General features: G+C 39.1%; 1 protein-coding gene across 2 annotated transcripts; it reads left to right on the forward strand.

Annotated features, from left to right (window-relative positions):
* Window positions 1-7,777: 7,777 nt before the first annotated feature.
* wdr91 (WD repeat domain 91) lies at window positions 7,778-21,798 on the forward strand. Of its 2 annotated transcripts, none has more exons than XM_088910558.1 (16): window positions 7,778-7,859; window positions 8,357-8,491; window positions 8,956-9,135; window positions 9,809-10,015; window positions 11,416-11,499; window positions 12,456-12,565; window positions 13,402-13,573; window positions 14,047-14,202; window positions 14,952-15,127; window positions 15,577-15,727; window positions 16,478-16,572; window positions 16,984-17,137; window positions 17,596-17,704; window positions 18,071-18,183; window positions 19,570-19,767; window positions 20,620-21,798. In XM_088910558.1, the coding sequence occupies exons 2-16, from the start codon at window positions 8,369-8,371 to the stop codon at window positions 20,785-20,787; spliced, it is 2,196 nt and encodes a 731-aa protein (XP_088766684.1). In that variant the 5' UTR covers window positions 7,778-7,859; window positions 8,357-8,368; the 3' UTR covers window positions 20,788-21,798. The 2 variants fall into 2 exon arrangements, with proteins under 2 accessions (XP_088766684.1, XP_088766685.1); XM_088910559.1 differs by having other exon boundaries at window positions 7,798-7,855.
* The last annotated feature ends 1,430 nt before the right edge of the window (window positions 21,799-23,228 follow it).

A 23,228-nucleotide genomic window follows, 5' to 3' on the forward strand; every position in this document is an offset into this window, starting at 1 on the left:
TCCTCCCCAAAAATATAAAAAAAAGCTTTTTTTAAAAAAAAACGTATTTGCACAGCTCCAGACCCTTATCCACGACCTTTCCAGAACAAAATAGTAGGAATAAGGACAGTACTTGATTGGGGAGGGTTAAGTGTCTTATTCATAGACTTTAGATTATTTAGACCACATATAATTAGTTACCTAATGACTGCATTTCTTGATTCAATGTTTTTTAAAAATTATGATTTTTTTCCGAAATTTTCACGTTAATGATTATTTTAGCAAGATAGCAGAGTATTTATCCCATAATGTGCTGACAATGGAAATTAGCATTCTCTCAGTTTTAGTTCAACCTAAATTATGGTGTGCTAGGCAGTGGTATAATTAAGCATTATTTTCACCCTAGTAATGATCTGCTGCAAGCAACCTGGTTTATCACAATAATGTGAATTTTTATAAAAGGTGCAGTTTTCCAAACCCAAATGAATAAAAATGCTCCTGGCAGTTGTTGTTGTTTGCTGTCAATGTGCAACAGGCTACACGGATGTAAAACACTTTCCCAAGTCCAGGCATCTATGACAAATTCATTAACTGTAATTTTAGGAAATAACAGTAAGATTGATAGCAGTAAATGAGCTTTGAGTCTTGTCTTTCATAAAGAAAATCCTTACCTGGCATAGTCTATTGCAGTCAAGTATCTGTTTCCAATCCTCACGCTAAACTGGAAGCTTTGCTTTAAAATATTCAAAAATGTGAAACACTTTTTCAGTGGGGGCAACCGCTGACCTTTTGCAAGGTTCGTGGTTTTTGCTCAGCCAGTTGAAGACATAGTGAGTTTTCCACAATTCATCATATCCTAAATCCAGTTAAGAAGAGTACACATAGAAGGATCTATGGTGTAATCAATTTTGCATAATCTATCCATACTAAAATTTCTGGATGATAACATCCATTGTAAACCTGTGTCCTGTGATTCAGCTTAAGTATTCTCAAAATTAGTGCATCTTGCATCTTTCTTAAAATTCACTTTTAAATGTTAGTTTTTAATTTTAATTTACTGTGTTAATTTGTATATACCCATCATTTTAATTATTTATTATTATTATTTTTTTATTATTATTATTATTATTATTATTATTATTATTATTATTATTATTATTATAGAGAAAAGCAAATGTCTGCTCCAGGGCTGGCTTTATTCCTCATGTTTGCACATTTTATTTTCTCAAGGCTCTTTCACTCATCTGCAAAAGGTTTTATTTGATTTTGCTTCTGCTTTTGGTTTAAAGGCTACATTGATTTATGTATCATTTACCTTTGGGGTATATCTGAATGAAAGCTACAGGTTTAGACTCCTTGAATTCTGATGGGACAGGTACAATGAAACAGACAGAATAAATATCAGAGAGCAATTAATGACGTTTCCTGACATTTATGAAACATAGTTCTTATTGGTTTTATATCTGCAGCACATACTGACTGAATCAAAGCTAACTCCACACACATTGTCTTGCATACCCCTTTTACAATATATTATAAAACCCTGACAGAATAGAAAGTGTTATATTCTATATTTGAACAAGCTTCCCAGTCATGTTGTTGAAGCCGATACCCTGGTTTCTTTCAAGAGATGGCTGGATGAAATCCTTGGATCAATTAACTACTACATACCAAATTAGCTTGGCGGCCCAAATGGTTAACTATAGTTTATAATCCTTCTTATGTTCTTATATTATCGGTAACACATTAAATATCAAGCATAAAACACCTGGTTTTAAAAAAGTGACAGCCTTTTTCATTACTTAAATTCAGATGTGTTGTACAGTATATCTTAATTCAATACATGGTCATTTAGACACAAACAAATCAGTCAGCAATTAACCAACAATGAAGTCTTGATAAAATGATCCTGAGGCCTGCAATCTATGACCTGTGTAAGAGGTAGAGCATCCTGAAAAACACCATACAGTCAAACAATATCTGCAAAGACTGCCATAAAATCTGAATCCTCCTCAAAGGGTTTAATGGACTTGAATTTGGAGCTACACGACATGAAAATCCCTCACAACATGGACAAAGCAGGCTTTAGATACAAGGCACAAGAAAATGCTGAAATCCGAGAAGAGCACCTAGATGCATTCCTGCATTCGAAGGAATCTTCTACACTGGCTAAAAGAACTGAACATTTATTGTCTTGATCAAAGAAGACTATAAGGGGAACTGATTCAAGCATTCAGAATACTCCAAGGCATCGACACAGGGATTCTTTAGAATCAGCAGTGAAACACAAACCAGAAGACATTAAGTAGACACTACGTGCAAGTGCATTTAAAACCGAGAATAAGAGGCACGTGAGTTGTGGGATTAATGCTAGGAATCTCTCAGATCTCAGTGACACAATGTGTCCTCCTGGGTGCTTTGCTTGCAGGGATTAAGTGCTATCAGTAAGAGATGCGCCTCTGCTCCAATGTTTGCTGAACCTCCAGTATTAGACTGTGTAGCCGATGACAGACAGTGACTTGAAGGTGGGCAGATTGGAAGACTTTGTCTACAACAATTCCTCATTCTTCCCTGTGTGTGGTCATGGGGGCACCTGTGAGCTGAGATGTACAAACCTCCAAATCTGGCTGATGTACCAAAAGTTTTGCACAAAGAGCTGGATAAAGTCTTTGGATATGTTTGCTGCTGAGAAAAAAAAACTAGCTGGATGAGCCGAATGACCACCTTTTATTGTAACCATTATTATTATCTTGAGCAATATACTGTATATATATATTACAGCTCCATCTGGGCCAGACCTTACTAAGGAATGCAGTTGTATATAGAAGCCATTGTAGATATAAAGAACAGTAGATGCCACCGTATTTATACCAGTGTTTATTGTTTACATTACTACTATATTCCAAACCTTACACAAATATATGTAATTGCTTCTGACTAACAGAAAGCTAGTATTTCAGGGATAGAAGACAAGTAGCCAAGAATGGAAATCTAAAGCAAAACTAATATCCATGCATCCATTTGCAGTCTGCTTTTCCTGGTAAGGCTAACGGCATGAATAATATTCGTACATTGAAAATATATTATTTGTACATAGAAAGTTCCCCATTCATTAAGGGAAAAAAAACACAGATAGAAAATCAGTTTTAAAGCAAACAGATTAGATTCCCGTAAAATCGAATTGATACTGTTAGGATTCAGTTGGGAAAAGGCACAGCAGTAAATGATTCAAAACATAGAACATTTATTATAAATGTGTTAAAAATTTATACAAATCATACAACAGGTCTTAATGTTTTTAGAATTTAACTGTAGGGCACTATACAAAATGTAGGACTTGAGAGCCATGATTAAGATACTGTATTTAAAAACACCATGCATATTGGCAAAAACAACCAACTACATATTTCTTCTTCTTTCTCATATAAATCTTTAATTTTGTGAATAAGCGAAAGAATCCTATGCAGATATCTGTCTGTACAATCTGTATTTTGTAGATCTATGGGTTATGAGAATGGGTATGAATTTGCTTGTCATGTACTATATAGCGTGCATGCATTTCTTATGCCCACAATGTCATTCAAATTCTTTTGTAAAAAATACAAAAATAATCCAATAAATGATCTTGTGTTCAAGGGGATATATTGGCAATTTGAATTTATACAGCACAAGTTTTAGGGAGCTCCAGCAGCATTCATATATTAGGAGTGAGGCATTTCTGAAGTCACCAAGAAGCATTACTCACTTCACTAGCTCTGAGCAGAACATTCGCCTGGAGGGACGCTGGGACAGGTTTAGCTTGGTTAGACAAATTGTTGTGACACAGTTAGAAAAGTAATATATTTAATTTAACCTTAAATATGATAAATGTTGAACATGAAAGAAGGCTGTTTCAGTTTTTTTTATTTGGTGATTTAGTATGATGACTACTGGACAGGGCATTTCAGTTATCTGGATTGTTTTGAGATTGGTTACTGAAGCAGTAGTCAACCATTATTGTCTTTATACATGCAATATAGATTTTTGTGTATGTTTGGATTAAGAACTGGTTAATGGATAGAAAACAAAGAGTGGAGAAGCGCAGAAAAATACTATAAGTCACTGCTTAGTCACGTATATATATATAGTCACTGCTTTTCTTAATTCATATTCGTTGATCTTACTCTGGCATAGTTGCTGCTGATGTCTGCAGATGATAACAAAATAAAACAAAATATCAGCAATAAAAAGATTAGAAAACACCACAGAAGAAGAAAAGGGCATTCAAAATGATTTAGATAGAATTCAAGACTGGGAACACATTTGGTTGATAATGTTTAATAATTTAATAAGGACACAGTGAACTTGAAAAAGCTACCTATGAAAAAAACACCTAAGGGCCATATCCTTCACACGGTCTAGAGAATGTGGGGAAGCTATGCAAAAGGCAAACAGAAAGCTGTAATACCTCATCAAAAGCGTAGAATTGAATTCAAACAACAAGGTTAAACGAAACTGAAACACAGACGACAACAAGGAAATGGGATTCAAGTAGGAAACTATAGGAAAATGAATTTGAAACCAAGAAGAGGTGGTGCTTCTTTACACAAAGGCTTGTGAAAGTATAGATGATGCTACCCAGCCATGTTGTTGAAGATCTCCATACCAATTCTTTACCCAACAGCCTAACTGGGAACGAAGGTTCCTCTTGTTCGTAACCCTGTTCTTCCTATGACTCCTCTGTGGGACTCTCGAGTATTTGCTTAGTTCAATTTTTAACATTTTCATCCGTATCTTCCTCTACAAGGGATCTTCTCTCCTTTCTCAAATGCCGACAGTCCATTTTCTGTCAAATATTACTGTGTTCAGTTTTTATGACGTAGCCTGTGTCGTACTGTAGTTTGAGTCACACACACTTTATTTGTGTGACATACAGTACAATCTGCTCATACTGAAGTCAGAAGTACTGAAAGTTTCATCACCTCTACCTTCTAGGGTTTTCACCATAAATAGCGATTTACATACTTTATTAGTGTGATTGGAATGTAATGCTTACAATACTTGATTGCTTAAATGTTCTGAGTACAGATTTGTAAAAATGGAAACATTATTGAAATCATTCATACACAATTTTTGGATAACAAATTTGATGTACTTGATCATGAAGTGACTAATGAACATTCCTTATTTCATTTACGGTACATATGACCTTTTTGCTAATACATACCTGATACCTACAGGCATTGCATGATACACAAATACAAACACAAATCCATTTTCAGTTTAGTTTGTGCAAACAATCTTTAAAAGCTAGAGTGTCTAGAGCCGAGTTAATCCAGTGTAAATTAATATTCTTTAAAAATATTTCTTTGTTTTGTAGGACAGGAAACAATGAAGGAAAACCACAGCTTACTGACATACATTTCCACATAGAAATTTCTGGCCCTTTCCCACCTCAGTCCCGTATTGTTGTGACTGGAAAAGGCAGTGCATGATGAGTGTAAATGCCAGCTTTTGAGCAGACAAAATGTGACAATAAATCCTTAATGTACGAAGAAGCATTCTTTTCTGTTTCCATGGATATGGTCAAAACTTACGTAGGTAGAGCATTGATTTTCTTGCTTAATTTGTGGCTGATCAGAAATCTGTAAATTAAAATGTTGTTTAAATTAATAATGTGATATTTTTTCAAGCGTTCCATCAAAGAATCCTTACTTAACTAAACACTATTTTGTTCAAACAGTGAAACTTTGATTGGCAGATGGGAACAGCATAAAATGGATTAGTATTAACAGTTACTGATTCTGGAACAAAGGAAGTCCAAAGGGAAGCAGTCTGATTTTCATGTGCATTTACATAAACTGACACTTCTCCTGTCATAACAAAGTTGTGCCATTTTTATTGCTGCAGATATGAACACCCTGTACTAACAGAATAACACAAGAAGAGAGCAAAGGAGGTTGTTGTGTGGAACCTAGGAAAAAGGTGTTCCTAGACAATTATGCCCCCTGTTGGACACAGCTTCATTATGTTTTATCCTCCATTTTATTTCAGACACAGAAAAAATACTGAAATATTACAATCAAAAGATGTGATATAATTATGTAAGTCTGTGTCAATTAAACGGCATTCACAAGTCTTTTAAAAAAAAAGATACATGCATCTATGTTTTAAAACCTCGCTATGTCACCTAGATCTAAGGTTATATTTTGGTTTTTATAGAAACAAGTAAAGGTTTATTCCATGCTGAAGAGAGAAGAAAAGAAACACAACGTTTCGGCTCTGGAGCCTTCGTTGGGTGGGCAGCCATTCACACCCAAAGAAGGCTCCACAGCCAAAAAGTTATGTTTCTTCTCTTCTCTCTTCAGGATGGAATAAACCTTTACTGCGGTGGCTCTGTGGCTAAGGATCTGCGCCTGTGGCTGGAAGGTTGCCGGTTTGTATCCCGTGGCTGGCAGAGGAATCCTACTCCGTTGGGCCCCTGAGCAAGGCCCTTAACCCCAACTGCTCCAGGGGCGCCATATAAATGGCTGACCCTGCGCTCTGACGCCAGGCTTCTCTCCCTGTCTGTGTGTCTCAGGGAGAGCAAGCTGGGGTATGCAAAAAGACAAATTCCTAATACAAGAAATTGTATATGGCCAATAAAGTGATCTTATCTTATCTTGCTCCTTTGCAGCCTACACATGCTGACACAGCTACCTACTTGAACTATTTTTTTTCATTCTTTATTTTCCTCCTTATCGGTCTTAGAAGCAGAGTGGAAGGCTTTTACGTATTAACACCTACTTGTTAATACATGTACCCTAGTCATGTTCACTGTTCCGTATCCAGAGATGGACTGATTCATTCAGCGCCTGTGGCTTGGTGGCAGAGAGGTCAGAATGTGCTACAGAGCACACCGCCCCCTTTTCATCTTCGCTAACTCACAAGAGGAGACAATTCCTCTAATTCCTCGTAATATTCTCAGGCTAAGGAAAGTCCCGTCTTTTTCATGTTAAAGAAAATTCTTTATTAAAAAAACAGTCAGTAACTTTAAAATAGGAGAAACAGAAATATTACACATACTAGAAGCTCTTAAGATCAACAAATTTCCGGGTTCCTGATTGTGTAAGTAATGATAAGAAATAAGAGATGTTATTCATAGGCCTTCAACAAATCCAGTAGCCTTTTGAGACAAGTTATTCCTATGAACTGGAAAACTGCTAATACAGCAGACATCCATAAAAATGTAGTCAAAACTCACTGATTAATCAGTCCTACTTCTCTTAGATGTACGATTATTTTTTCAAACTGATCATTTATTTTTTCAAATTAAATCGTTAAAATATTTTGGTTACTTAGTAAAACTTTACAACTTTTTTATTTGATAGCTTTTTGTAGCACTAACTCAGCTTTCATGTTTCAGCTTGAAAGAACTTTTTGTAAGATGATAGCACATCTGTCATTTCAGTGCCTTCACAATATCGCATTTTAAAAACAGCACAAACATTTATGTTATTTTACCTATACCGATTATTATAATTACAATAATTATTTTGCATCATGCGACAAAAGACATGCTAAAAAAATCAAAATATCAAGCAGTCTTTTACCCTAAGCTTCAAGTTATTGTTAATAAACGATGTTTATCAAATCTGATGCATGGTACCTTTTTATACTGTAACAAAACACATTTACATCATGCATGAATCTATTTGGTTATTTTAGCAGTGTTGCTTCCTCTAGGACTGGCTGCAGTTTCAACTCTCCCACTCACCGGCACGTGGTCACATTTGTGTGAAGGTTTTCCTTTGTCACATGATCTTCGCCAGCTTCAGTCACGTGAAAGGCAAAAACAACGAGAAGAGGAAGTGAAGATAACAAGGATTGATGCTTATTGAAGCTCACAGGAACATTGGTAGGTAAGTAAATTCAAATATGATGTTTTCTTAATGTTTTAATTTGACCACCGAAAAAAGCATGCTCTTACGAACCAAGAGTGGAGAAAAATGCGTTCACGGGCGTGTATTAGGCGTTTTAAAAGCATTTAACCAATCATTGGATCTATTGAAGTTGGTGATGACATGTTTCACGTCTCTGACGAAATTAAAAATGATGAAAAACCTGTCATTTACGCCACTAGTTTTTTATTGATCTGTGCTGGATTTACTAGATTTGTGCTGTTTTCCTATTACTGAATATCGCTACTGAATACCTAAATACTACTAGTTTATCTAATAAAAAAGTTAACATTGACTCAATACCAATAGGAAATAAAAGTCGTGTGCTTCATTCAAGAATGAACCGCTGCGATCTCTGATGATAATTCCCTTTCCCGTTTATTTTAAAATGAAAATGCACTTGCACCATCTACTCTGTCACCGTCGATTAAAACTGAATGGTTTCCCTGTTTTCACAGCGTCAGGACGCTATGGGGTCTGCGGTGGAGAGGACTGACGAACTTGTGAAGGAGTACTTGATATACCGTGGTTTTACAAGCACTCTGAAACACCTAGATGCTGAAATTAAAGCTGACAGAGAAAAGGGATTCCGAGTAGGTTGACCTTAAAGTATTTGCAGCTGACTGCCTTATCTGAAATTTTGGTTTTGGACGCGGTCGTTGTTATGTGAACTTTGGAAGCACCGCAAACGGTGAAAGAAAGGTCCTTAAAGGCAGCTTGCAGTGGAATAAATGTTGATAAAATGCTCTCGTAGTAAAACGTAGCGTTTAAAAAGACGCTCTTCACATGTACTGCTCGGTGTCTTTAAGATGTCTCTGAAGTAAGTAATTTAATGATACAAATCCATACCTTACGAGAATACAACCATAGAAGTAAGCCTTAATTTCATGGCTGTAATAGCTGTTTTAGATCCTGTTGTTCAGTCAGCGCACATCCATTCTGGAGTTCTTTGCCGTGTTCAGGAAGAATTCAAGCTGTGGTTCTTCATTGTATTTTTATTGTATGCCTACTCGTGGAATATCGGAACGAGTGACTGAGGCTGTCGGCTCTTGTGCAGGTGGATAAAATCATTGACCAGCTCCAGCAGTTCGTCCAGAGCTATGATCTCGCTGCGCTGCGAGAGTACTGGGGTTACTTGGATCGCCGCCTCTTCAGCCGACTGGAGGATATCTACCGCCCGACTGTGAACAAGCTAAGGACCAGCCTCTTCCGTTACTACCTTGTCTACACAGTGCAGGTACTATTTCTCCTCAGCACAAGGTTTAGTCCTTAATGTGTATGAACATCTTGCTGATAACTCCTGTAACATAAATGTGAGTTATTTCCCCTATTACTACTGCTACAGTGCATACTATGTTGTAGTAGTGATTCTTACAAGTAAGTGGCCATCATTCTGGTAAATTCCTGAATTTATACTTCGAGTTCTAAAATAATGTACCTAGTTCCAAATGTGGCATCATTTAGAAGACAGGTTATTCTTTTTGAGATGGTTATTGACTGAATGTACTCTAATGATTTAAGTGTTGATTATAAAATTGACGGTTTCCGGTATGCTGTGTGTATCTTGGTAATGGCACCTTACCTGTGTATATGTGGGTTTTTGCTTATATTGTTTGATTTTTCACATTATGCCCAAAAAGTATACCTTACTCAGCTGTGCAGGATGAACCACGCTAGATCTGTGTGTGCAATAGGAAAACAGTAAGTGCAGAGATTTTAAAAATGGAGAAAGTATTGAGGATCACAGAAGGCAAAAGGGGGATACATGATAATGTAATCTCAATAATATCAGTTTAACTCTTTTGGTGTATAAAAATGTTTCTAGCTGCCTTAATTTTGTGAATGTCGCTGGTGTGATGTCTTTCTGGGACTTCATCTCTGGTGTCTCTCGATTTCTTTTGCTCTTCCAGTCCAACCGCCTTGAGAAAACGCAGGAGTTTTTTCAGAAGCAGGCGGTGGAGCTGCAGGGCCAGGCAGAATGGCGTGATTGGTTTGTCCTTCCCTTTATCCCCACCCCTGAGCAGAACCCCACGTTTGCCCCCTACTTCTCCCGCCAGTGGGCTGACACCTTCCTGGTTTCTCTGCACAACTTCCTCAGTGTGCTCTTCCAGTGTATGCATATCCTTTTGCCCCCGGCTGGCATGGTACTGTGCAGTGACTTTCCCTCACTGGCGTGTTCACGATACGAATGACATGCTCCACTACTCCATGCTCCAGACATTTCAGTTATTGGTTTTCTTAAAGAATTTGAGCAGATTTTCATTTTATTAATACGTGGTCTTAGTTTTGCATTTGATCTGTGCAATTTCCATGTCTCTTATATAGACAATCAAAATTAGTTATAGCATTTTAGATGTTAATTTTTTTTCTAAATATTTATCTGTTTTATGAAAAATAGAGGTTGTATGACAGCATTGGTTTTAACAACATTGTTAACAAGTTGATCCATACACCCACAACCTTTTGGGTAAAGAAGTGCCAGCTATTCTCAGTTTTAAAAGCCCTTCCCTTTAAATGTTTTCGACCTGTGTCCTTTGTTTGTGTCTCACTGTTCATTCTAAAGAAATCTGCTGGGTTAACTTTATTGGTGCCTTTGAGAATTTTGAAAATTTGAATGTAATATCTCAACGCTCAGACTATTTTGATTTCTTTAGATGGAATTTTCCTTTGTAGTGTCAGGATGATAAATGCTATACACTTTGAAAAATGAGTTTCGTTTACATTTTCATGTTTTTTTCAATAAAACTCCTCTTGGAGAACTCATTTGGCAAAGCAGCTTCAAAATTCACGCATCAACAGGTTCTTTTCCAACTCAGCATGAAAAGAAACCTCTCACTTATAACTGCAGTTAACTCACAATTATCGTGGAAACGGCATCTTTTTATGGCAGATTCACTGACATTTTATTGAATAGACATGACATGGATAGATTCATTTTTCCGATTTGTCATCCACAAAGTTGATCAGCTGTAGCACCTGCTGTGATTGTTACAGGCGAGTAGCATGTGTGTCATCCACAGAAAATAGTACATGCTGCATATCTGTGATGCATGCTTTGCACTAGATTTCAGATGCTGTCTCACGTGTTATGGTCCCATGCCTTTTGTAGAGTCTGCGCTAAAAGCGTCTGTTCACTGGTCTTTGAGCCTTAGATATAAGTAAAACTGCACTGATGTAGTTCACCTTATGACATACCAAGGGCATAAAGGCATTGTTCTTTGTGAGGTATATAGTTTTTTCCCTTTCTTTCTGGATTTTCACCATGTTTGACATTTAACAGGTTAGATTGCCTATCACCTGTGCCAAAATAAGCCGTCACGGCTATCGAGGACAGTTTATCACCATCTGTCCTCGATAATCAAAATGGTGCCAGACAGATTTAATCAATAACCCAAATCTGTCTACTTCACTTTTCTATAAAAAATAGTTTACACGTATAAATAGAGTAATACGTTTTTGATATTTAGTATGTATTGCCACTTTGGGAAGTTCTGGGTTTGATTCCTTGACCCACCCACCCCTGCCAGTGCTCCTGAGTTTTGATGCGGAGGTACAGAGAAGTGGTGCCATTCAAGAGGAGAACGAGCTGCTGCGTCAGACGGTAAGGAAGTTGGGCTGGACAGTTGTGCAGACCATAGGAGATCCCATGTGTGCTTCACACTCATTTCAGAATTTGATTCTGAGTGAAATTAGTTTGGTAGTCCTCTGTGGATACTGGTCAGAATGACAGAGCTAGCAAACATTTGGAAACCATGTATTAAAACACCTAACTTAAACATTTTGATTTCGGTGGATAGGCTGTTAAACTCATAGTTTAAACGTAAGTACTCTTAAATATAGACATTTCCTATTGAGTGCTGTATGTATTAAATGATCTGTTGTGGATGGGTAAACGTTGAGATGCCAGATCATTTGTAACCACTGGTCAGTGACACCAGGTCAGTGGTTTCCACTGGATAATGTCAGTGTGGCACCTGGGTGAGACTGACAGTGAGATTGCCCTTTTCCAACTCTACTGAAGAAGAGCTGGTGTGCTTAGCTGGTAGACATTTCTCCCGTTTTAGCTGCATCTTAGGTATACCTCATCTGTCACAGTGTAGTGTCTCACGCATTGGCAAGCTGAAAAACAGGTAATGTTTTACTTGAATTAGACGAACCCGCTGTTGTGATCCTTCATAAACATTACACAACCCAATATAGCAGAATTGGAATGATTTATTTGGCCTTTCTTTTGTAATTGCCATTCCACAATATGATGATTAGCAATCATTATAATCTGTTGTGGATCATTATGTATTACATGAGGCAGGAGACAGATCTAATTTAAAGAGATGAGGCATCTGCCATTAAGGAATAAAAAACCCCGATCCAAAACCCTGCTTGTTTGTGTTCAAAGTGCAAAGAGAATATAGATTCATGGTTTTGAGTGCACGTACACAGCCCATCTGGGCTGATATTTAGTATGTATCTGGAGCAAGTCTAGGTGATAAGCGTCATATACTGTAGGTGGCAGGGGCATTGTGGCATAACTTTGGTCTTTTCTCCTCCTCTTTACAGGTGTTTGCATTGCAGGCAGAACAGCCGCGGCAGAAAAGAGATGAGGATGTGGTGCATCACAAACTGCCCTCTTATGTACAGAACATGGACCGCCTGGGAGACAGTGAGCTGTGAGGATGGGAACTGGCTTCATAAATGGAAAAACCCAGGAAAGGGGGGGAGAGCTATGATGAATAGAGGAAAGAAATGTTGACATTTACTACCTTTTCCTCTACATACATGAAGGCTGGATTACATGACAAATAAGGAAACTTATTTTTCACTTAAACGTTTGCACTTGTCACTGGTTCTGCATGAACTCATGTACTTCCTATGGGTAAACAGAAACTGTTAGTATGCCTAGCTTAAAAAATGTCAGTTTGTTTTGTGAGCTCAATCGTGGACTGGTACTGAACTTGTCCAACCGGCAGTTTCTGTGTTTGTGGTTAAAATGCCAAAATATATATTTGTAATCGTTGTACAGATAAGTAGAAAAAATCTGATTTTGTTCTTATAGTTTTTGCTTCATAAGCATCTTTCCTTTGACAAAGAATATGGCTGAAAACTCCCTCACGTAGTCATGGATAACAACTGAAGTGAACCTTGAAGGTCAGGAGGTTCCCTCCGCATTCCTAAGGTGCCAGTTGACTTGCTGAGTCTGAGTCACTCAGTAAGAGCCGGAAGAATTCACGGTTTTCAGTAAATGACGTTCATTTTTATGCAGAAAATGGCGGTATAATTTTAAGTTTACTCCACACAACCTGAGCTGACAACGTGAATGAGGCTGTCTGATCTTGCAGGGAAAGCCAAGGGCCTTTTTACATCTCAAAGTACATACATTGCCCTGCAACCATTTCAGGCACTTCCCTCGATCACCGATGAACCAGACGTATTATGAGCACGTTCAAATGACAAAAAACGAAGAACTTTCTCAGTAGCTGGCGTACCTTCATTGTTTTTTCTGAAGGGATTTGGTGTCTAGCCAGCGGAGCATTAGCCTAGCCAGCCAGCCACGAGGGAGCTCTTTCCTCTCTACGTTCCTCCCTCAAGGAAAGCGGGCACCTGGCAGGACACCCCAGGGAGCTGGGTCCTCGCCAACACAGGCCTCCATGGGGCGGAGGGACACCGCAGCCAGCCAAGTAAGTTTAGGCTTTGTTTTGGAGTTCAGTCTTATTACAGCACACCGTTGAGTGCTGTTAAAGTTCCATTAACCACGGTATTGTTTTCAGCGTAACAGGAGTAAATTTGTAACTAATATTTAAGGATTTGATGTTAGGAGCTGTTGCTACATGAGACGTTTTGCTCTCGGTCCCCATCTGCACTTGGTCTTTCTCACCTCTTCCATTCAAAGGAAGAAGACAATATCCTTCACTGTTAATATTAGTTGAAAATCACTGCTCTTCAGAATTGTGTTCAATACACAGACTTTTAAAAAACTGGAGAAAATGGTGTGAACCCTTTGTCTTTTAATGTTTCCCTTTAAAAGCAAATTTGGTTGCAGAAGCAGAAATGTGCCTTGTTTCTACTTTCAATTGTTATGCCAATAAGAGTAAAATAATAGCTTAGCAGAATTTATGAAAGGGGTCTTTATGAAAAGTGTTTCGTATTTCAGGCTTTGAAATCAAAGGAGGCCCTGACATCTAAGGATTCAAAGGCAGGGCCAAGTGGAGCAGGAACAAATGACCAGGCTTCTGGTCACCCTCGACAGAGGCGGCACCAGGAGCATGAGAAGGAAAGAAAAGAGCTGCTCTCCAAACCTCCAGCTCAGGTGACCAGCTTACAAGCACCAATACTCACCGGTTATTGTGAACTCTCCGGGAATCCTGTCTGTGTGCTGAAACACTGATTAGAGAACAAAATATAAATTCCTCCTGGTCTAGGCTCTATATCCCAGAGCACATGGGTTCCACTGCAGTCTGCACAGTTATTCTTCTTAAATGACTAGTTTGGTTTGTGACATCCAAAATTTTTGTCAGAATTAAGTTGATTGTTTGTGCCACAGTGTTTCTGCATTAAGCAAGCTGTCTGCTTGGCCTTGTTATCCTGGGTTCAGTGCCCACATTACTGCTGTTGATTAGATTTATTGAGTGACAGAGTCTACCAATAGAACCATTGATCTAGCTGATCATCAGGTCATTATGCTATGACTGATTACACTATAATCAGTCGTCATCAGTCAGAGTAATGAGGTCAATTCTATGAATTGGCTTCATCACTCTGCTCTCCTCCCCACTGATAGCTGATGTGTGGTGAGCGTTCTGGTGCACTATGGCTGCCGTCGCATCATCCAGGTGGGGGCTGCACATTAGTGGTGGTGGAGGGGAGTCCCCATTACCTATAAAGCTCTTTGAGTGGAGTGTCTAGAAAAGTGCTATATACGTGTAAGCAGTTGTTATTATTATAAGTGACCTGGTGATTGATGTTCTCACATGGGATAACAGGGCAGCAGGATCTGCTCAGGTATCAAACTTCTAAATTTACAGTATGGTGAATTACTACAAACGTTCTGTCCCTTAGGGCTTTGAGAAGAGAGGCGAGAGTTCAGATGCAGAACCACACCCTGATGACCAGACGGATTCACCGACCAATCAAATGCGGGTCTCCGGGGAGGGGAGTGGTTCGGTGGAACAGCCCTTTATTAAGCTGAGCCAAGAGGAGTATGGAGAGCACCACTCTTCCATCATGCACTGCAGGTGGGCTCCAAAGTTATGTTTCTTCCTCATAAATGACTGATTTTTTTTACTTATAAAATTATTGGTGTGCATAATATTTGTTGAACATGGTTAATTGTGACTGTATTGCTTAGTTTGTTTTTACGAGAGTGATTTTCAAGCTAGCTTTGCAGTTATTTGATAATTAGGTTGCAAATGGCCTACTGTTTTCATGTTTTTCTTTTTGATTCAGTAAAGAATGTTTAGTTTCTGGTGATATGCAAAATTTTAATTTGAACATTTTTGCGGCTCTTTGTTCACTATAATTGCATGCACATGTGAACATTATCTTTCTCTTTCTTTTGGTTTTAGCTATTGCACAAATGCTTTTCTTGGTGTTAAAATATCCCATCTTTTTTTGTCATATCAGTCTGCCTGATCTCCCACTTTCCCCTGGTTTGTGATTTTTTTATTCTTTCTCCCTCTCTTAGGGTTGACTGCTCTGGGAGGAGAGTGGCAAGTCTTGATATCGATGGTGTCATCAAGGTCTGGTCCTTTAACCCCATGATGCAAACCAAGGCCACAATCATGTCCAAGTCTCCTCTTCTGTCACTGGAATGGGCCACCAAGCCAGATAGACTGGTAATTGTGTAGCGGCGTTTTCTTTTCAGTCAGATTATCATCTTAAGTGAGCTGCTTTATTGAGACAATCATAACATAGAGGAAACAAGACACCACAAAAACAGTGTTAAATAAGCAGTGTTCAAATTGGCCAGATTGTGACAATTTTTGTCCAGGAGGCCTGCCTGGTCTGTATGCTACAGTGGGAAACCCTGAATATATACTGCATGTCCATGTACAGACAAGTTTATATGAACAGTTATAAAAATATATGTGGAATATAGAGGAATCATTATAGCAGCAGATGTTAGTCTTTACTGTGTGCTGTCTCTATCAATTTATTTATTAATTTTATATTTATCTATCAATGTCATTAATAGTGTTGTTAATTTTTTAAATATAAAACCTCCACTGTAGTGAATAAAACATATTTTCTTTAACTTCTGCCCAGGGTGTTGTATTTTGCTCAGGTTTTCATTCATTATAGCCACAAGCACTGATGGAATTATAATTTTCTTTAACATATGGTATAATATTTGAATTCACATGTACTACTTTATTGTTATGTAGTATAGCTGTAGCAGAATGTCCGACATTAAAAAGTAAAAAATGGTTTGTTCTAAATCCTCATTTTTAAAGAGAATTACCCTGCATCATTTTAAATTGTAAGTGAGAATGAGCTATGCATATAGATTTTTGGGAGTGGCAGTAACAGTAATTAATTGTCAGTCACTTTATTTCCAGTGTCATCTGTGTGTGTACTTTTTTCAGCTGTTGCTGGGAAGTGGTGTAGGGACAGTGCGACTGTATGACACAGAAGCCAAGAAGAACCTGTATGAAATGACAATTGATGACCTGCATCCAAGGTGGGCTTTTAAGTCAGGAGGTGCCGTTTTGCATTTATTGACGCACCCAGGACTGGATACATGTATTTTTTTAACATTTACACCAGCTCCGTAATGGCTAATTTTTGGAAATGAAGTGAGAGTGTGTATGGCCTTACTCTGAGCACACAACAGGCCAGTTATTTAATCTGAGGCTATAGCAGTGGCGTGAGACATGAAACAGAGCTTATCCCCTACGCCCCCTTCCTGTCAAGAATGGGTTTTTCACCAGGTGCTGTTCCTCTAATTACTGACCCCCAACAAGCGGTAAAGTGAGGGCAGCAACCAAAAGGAGTGATAAAGAAGACGCTGCAGCACATTCATTAAGTTAGGATTTAATTAAAGAAGAAGCCAGCTGATACTCACTGCTCCTTTCCATCACCTGCTGTTCAGGATCCTCTCCCTGGCCTGCAGCCCCAGTGGGACCTCGTTCGTTTGCTCAGCAGCCGCTCACAGCCCTCGGTCGGGAAGTCTGCCTGACAGCGGGGGGAGAGCCGCCGTCTCCGGACAGCTGCTGCTGTGGGACACCAAGACCGTCAAACAGCAGGTACTGGCCTGATGGTGATGAGGGGCTGACTGCAGCCTGACCAGGCCTTTCAAAACCGTTCCCCACTTCAGGGCGGAGGGCTGGACTGGCTTCTGTCACTTCCATTACACAGTCGCAGCTGAAAGTTGAATTCTTAAAGAACACGTTTTAAAACCGAGATTCAGCCTTGTTTTCTGTCATTGAAGAACGTCTTTGGAGAAAGGTTTTTAAATGTAGATGAAGAAATCGTACACGTAATTGTTGTGCATTTCATTTCAGTACCTGTATTGTTTTTCAGTTATCCTCCTTTGGCTCCAGTTTCCTCTTGAGCCTGGGCCAGTTTGCAAGCTAGCGAATGTTTTTAGTATTGTTAAAGATTTCAAATCAAACTTGTGTGGAGTGGCTTTGATGAAATCAAGACGGGGGCTTTCGGGAAAGGAATCCTTATGTATTGATTTTGTGAATTGGATTGATTTTAGCTCCAGTTTTCACTTGAGCCTGGGCCAGTGGCAATAAACTGTACAGCCTTTAACCACAATGGGAACCTGCTGGTAACGGGAGCAGCAGATGGCATAATTCGCCTGTTTGGTAAGTAGTAGTTCTTCTGCCTCTAAACTTCATATTGTAACATCTGCACCCTTTAGAAAGTGAAGAGCATTCTGAGTTTTAGAATTGCATGACAGATTCAAGCCCCAGATTTGTAGCCCTGCTAAAGCACATCCGTGCTAACATGCAAACACCCTTGCTGAAGTATTACATACAATTAAATAAAAATGTTGAATGTATAAATCCTGATATATAAAGTTGCATACGAAGTAGTTTACATTTGAAGGTCTGGGGGGGTTGTGTTGTATTTGAGCTTTTGCACAATAGCCTATTCAGGTGAAGGCAGGCCTGTGTCGCCCTGTCTGTTGTGGCTGTAGTTCTGAGAGAGACTCCCCTGTATTTCTCCAGACATGCAGCGGTACGAGAGTGCAATGAGCTGGAAGGCCCATGATGGAGAGGTGTACTCTGTGGAGTTCAGCTATGATGAGAACACGGTCTTCAGCATTGGCGAAGATGGCAAGGTGAGAATACCCCGCGCAGCAGAGCAAGCCTGATTAAAATCAAATTCACTGCTGTTTTTCGGTCTTTTAAATGTCTTATCCAGTTATATGCATCGTGTGTAATGATTTGTTCTTTGTTTCAGTTGGTTTGAAGTGCTAATTCCCTGTTCAGCATGAATAAAATGAAAGGGCAGGAACTGGCCAGACGCTGATGGTGCATTATAATAGTACTTCGTCAATTAAAACAATTTAAAATTCCATTAACTTTAAGCAGGTGATTTAGTGATATAGGAAAAAATTTCCAAATGAGTCATAATTTAAAGTGAAGCTAGCAAACCAAGAAGTGAACTTCAAGCTATTGGGTTTTAGCAACTCACCATGTACAGTTTAACTCATGTGAACTTCACACACATAGTCACACTGTGTGAGGGGTTACGGAACACCTAGGGGACGTACGCTGACTTAGAGTAGGCAACTCTTCTGCGTAAAGCCAACTTGTTTATTCAGGGACCTATTAAAGCCCAGTAAAAAAGGGAAATATGTACAATTCACTCCTGTGTTTGGATATCTCTAAACACAAAATATAGTAGTGTTTTCTCACAATGGATTGGGTTGAAACGTATGTTTACGTTGAATTTGATTCAGTTCTGGTTTTGGATTTGTATACAAGAAATGGATAACATTTTCATTCCAGTTATTTACTGCTCCTGCACTGTGCAGTTTGCCAAGTAAAAATGGCACAGCTGTGGTGGCAGAAAATGTCTTGTCACTCAGGGAAAAATATGCTTTTGAACTTTTGAGTAAAAGAAGCTTACATTTTTTTTATTATAATACATTGATGAATGAGTAACTTTCAAAGAGAGAACTAGTCACCCACTTTATGTGATTTGAAGTGAAGAAGGATTTAAAAGCAACAAGGAGACAATTCCACCCTACTCTGTGGAAACCTGGTTAGCATTTCTGGGGAGCACACTGCTTATTTGTTTTATTATTCATAGACGCATGAGGAGACTGTGGAGCTTGATTCAGACATGTTGGGGATAAAACTGTGGGCCTTTTTTTTCCCTGCCAAAGTTACCCACCACTGCCAGGATAAAATACCTATGGAAAAGAGTGTTGACTGTTTTGTTCGTAATGAATAAATTTAACTGCAGCAGTTGATTGTATTCTGATTAGAAATATGAATCTTAATTCTTTAGTGCTTCAGTCTACAGACTAAAACCAGGTCCCTGAAACTTGGATCTGTGCATCTATGAGTCATCAGAATACAGTGAGAGAGGCACACTTAAAGACTTGTGTTTATTGCACAGCTGTTTCCTGGCTGATGTTCCTGCTACTTCTGTTCAGATCAGATAACTGGGAGACTGAAGCGGAACCTTATCTCAGCTCTGTCCCCTTGTCTCTCAGTTCATCCAGTGGAATATCCACCGAAGTGGCGTGAAGCAGTCGGAGTATAACCTGCCCCAGGACGCCACTGGACCCTTTGTGCTCTCGGGGTACAGTGGGTACAAGCAGGTGCAGGTTCCCCGTGGGCGGCTTTTCGCTTTTGATTCAGAGGGAAACCACGTGCTCACCTGCTCCAGCACAGGGGGCCTCATCTACAGGGTAAGACCCTCACCTGTGTGAGCATCTGTCAGGGACAAACAACTGACGTAGTCTGTGCACAAATCGTCCTTTAGATGTTTATTCATTTCCGGTTAAAACGCAGTTCAGTTTTTGTCACATTTGTTTTAGGTTTCAACGACTGATCAGAAAGTGAATGAAATTTTGAGCCTTATGACTCACAAACCAGCACTGTGTGCATTATTTATATATTATATTATTTTATATCTGAGGGCCATATAATTGAAACCTTGAAGAGGTTTTCGAAATGTTTCTTCAGAAAGTGTGACTTATAAAATCATTTCATTTCACGGGTCGCACTGTCTCTGGTGTGAAAGACTTTGCCAAGTGTTCTCGAAATATCTGATGCAGATCTTCAGGTACAAACGTAGTGCCAGTCTGTACAAGATCAGAAGAGGTGAAGAGACAGGCTTTGTCTCTTGGTAATTGTCACCAAGTGCAAGAGGAAGCATGATGGGTGGTAGTATATTTTCAGAAAGACCCCAGACAGGTTGTGGTTTGTTTCTCCTGTTCTGAATTCCACCATATAAGTCTGCTCGATTACAAAAATAGCAAGACTCTTGCCCATCAGGTTTCTTCGGCCTTTTGAGGTGCCTTCATTCCTGTTAACTCACTGTGGATCAATATTCCAGTACTGGCTCTGAAAGTACAGAGCAGTCATGGCTCACAGACCGTATCTAGAAAAGCACAGCCTTTGGGACTGCTGTGCCAAACTGCCTTATGGAATCACAGAGAAAAGGAAGGAGTTTCTACTTGGCTCGTTTGCACATGACCACATAGACTGCATAGCTACGTGGAAGGAAGTCTTAAGCATGTGTGTCTGTTTTCTCGCAGCTGAACGAGGGGGAGAGCAGCCTGGGGAGTGTTCTATCCCTTGGGGGCCACAAAGCACCTGTGGTCACAGTAGACTGGTGCTCTGCCATGGACTGTGGCACCTGCCTCACTGCCTCTATGGATGGAAAGATCAAGCTGAGTACACTGCTGGCACAGAAATCGAGCTAAAGACTGCTTAGCAGCAGATGAACGTAAGCAGTGGGGAATGGCACCCTTTCTCCCTGCTATGGCTTGTAGCATTTTGGCTGCCTTTTTTATACCTCGACGACTGATGTTTCCTTATAAAACATTCTGAGTATTGCTTTTTGCTGCCTGCTGTATACTTTTGCAAATTGTAACTTGCTTTTTGTATATAATGTGGATAGTTTCAGTGCATATTTAATGTGTGCATTTAACAGCGTTCATAAATTTAGACTAAATTACCTGGCTGCATAATTTAAGCATAATTGAGTTAAGCATAAGTTGTTTTCACACTCTCAAAAATTCTTTAAGAAATCCAGGTCTAATTGCAGTCTTGGTTAGGGCAAAGCTTAAGCTTAAGTCTTAAACATATGGATAATCTTATTGACCGTGGTCATAAATAGTAAATTCTAGCTGATTTAAGGCCCAGCATGGTGTTGCAGAGTAGGAAATTCCTTAAAAAGAAACTCTTATTAGCATTAAATCCTATCTCTTCTGTAATTGAGGCTTAAGAGGGATAGCAGGAAAATCTCTAGCAAACAGCAAAAAACTGAGTTATGTTATTACAGGAAGATGGATCGAAGTACACGGCTGTCATCCTTCAGATAAGATGTTCAAAAGATGCCCTGATTACTTACTCATTAAAGATCCCTTCACTGTCTATAAGAGAAGGTTGACTTAGCTAGATTTGACTCTGGGACAGAACAGTCTAGCCTTCAAAAGATTCTTCTTTAATTCAGTTTCTCACTTCTCTGCCTGCTCTGCTTTGTAGGGATGGTGGCCACACACCATGCTAGCAGGTGACGGGTGCTCCTGTGTAGAAAAACACTGGATAAATGCAATTCATCCTAATTGCTGCATTTGTTAACCATAAACTGCTCCTGAGGTGAGAGACATGAGTATCTTCCATTCTGATCCCATCAGTGTTTTCACTAATTATAGTTGTTACAGTATTGCATTGTTCTTATCACCTGAATAAACAGCTGATGTACATTGCCACGTCATTTGTATTCTTTATATTCTCTGCTTTTAAGTTTTTTGTAAATATGTGTCAAGTGTATAATTGCTGATTGTTTGGCTTAGACTTCTTAGTATATCAATTTAGTGCTTAAGTTGCCCCTGTATGAAATTAACTTTCACTTCAGTATCATCCATCTACACATTTTAAGTTACCATTTTATCCTTAAAAAGTCTTGGTGATCCAGAGTAAAGCCTGGCATCTATAAGGCTGAAGGCGGGACTATAGTTCAGAGCTTATATGCATTTATTACACACACATACGGATGGCAATTTGGAGATAGTATTTAACATGGAAAGCATGTCTTTGGATTGCGGAGAGAAACAGGAGAACCTGGAGAAATCCTAAAAACCGCCAGTTTATTACTACCCCAGTATCATATTAATCCCAATGAAGCATGTGTCAGAGACGTTTTTCAAGTGGTTTTGGAATGCCATTGACATAAATGACATGCCTGACATGATCTAGTTAGGAACAGCTTTATGTTCTTATGTTCTGATTATGAATGATAGAATTATATATTCAGAATGTGTGCAGCCAAAGTTGTTTTATAGGCAACACACCTTATTAACGGTAGTTAAACGGTACTTAAAATTAAATTTAGATCCGTTTGCCTTTCACTGACATCAGCCGGTGGGCACCCAGTAAAGTGTAGGAAAACCGTAGGCAACGAGAGCCCTAGATTCTACATTTTCTTAACCCTCCTTTTATACTAATACAGTATATTGCCAAAATCTCCATGTCTATGCATTGGGTACACGACTAGTAATAGTTGTATCTTTTGTGTTAAACAGAGCAACAACAATAATTAGTTATCAAAACAGTGTTGTAATGAGACAGCATCTGCCAAGCACAGGAGCAGACATAGGAGTTTTCCTTTTGAAAGTTTTAGTAACCTGAAAGAGAGACTGCAAAGTCTGGTGACGGTATATTGCAGTACTTTAAGGAAGTAGAAATAAAAGTCATTGTTCCATTGTAAAATCTGATATAATACCCATTAAACATAATTCTGGGGGCTCCTGTCAGGGATTAATGCGTAAAGATGCTGACTCAGACCACAGGTTGTGCTCTGTGTTTTCAAGGCTGTAAATCCAAACCTAGGGCAGTGCACAACTGGCAGTGGGAAAGCTTGGGATTGCTCATCTGGGGCTCTTCTCACTGCTTTCCTACACCTTACTGGCTGATGTGAGTGAAAGGCAAGCTGATCTTCAAGCCCTTCCTCCACGTTCATCTGCTGTGGAACCTCCAGTGTTTCAAATGGAAAATGGCTGCACAGCTTTTTTTCCAGAAGCTGAGTACATTAAAAATTGTCTGTGCCTGTTTGGGTGTGTATATAATTAAAAATAACTAATGCCAAATCATAGTTTAAAAAAAAATTGCATTTGTGTTTGTTCTATATCAGGTTCATCGT

Source organism: Atractosteus spatula, chromosome 3, assembly GCF_055471065.1.
Source record: "Atractosteus spatula isolate fAtrSpa1 chromosome 3, fAtrSpa1.hap1, whole genome shotgun sequence".
Classification (NCBI taxonomy): Eukaryota; Metazoa; Chordata; class Actinopteri; order Semionotiformes; family Lepisosteidae; genus Atractosteus; species Atractosteus spatula.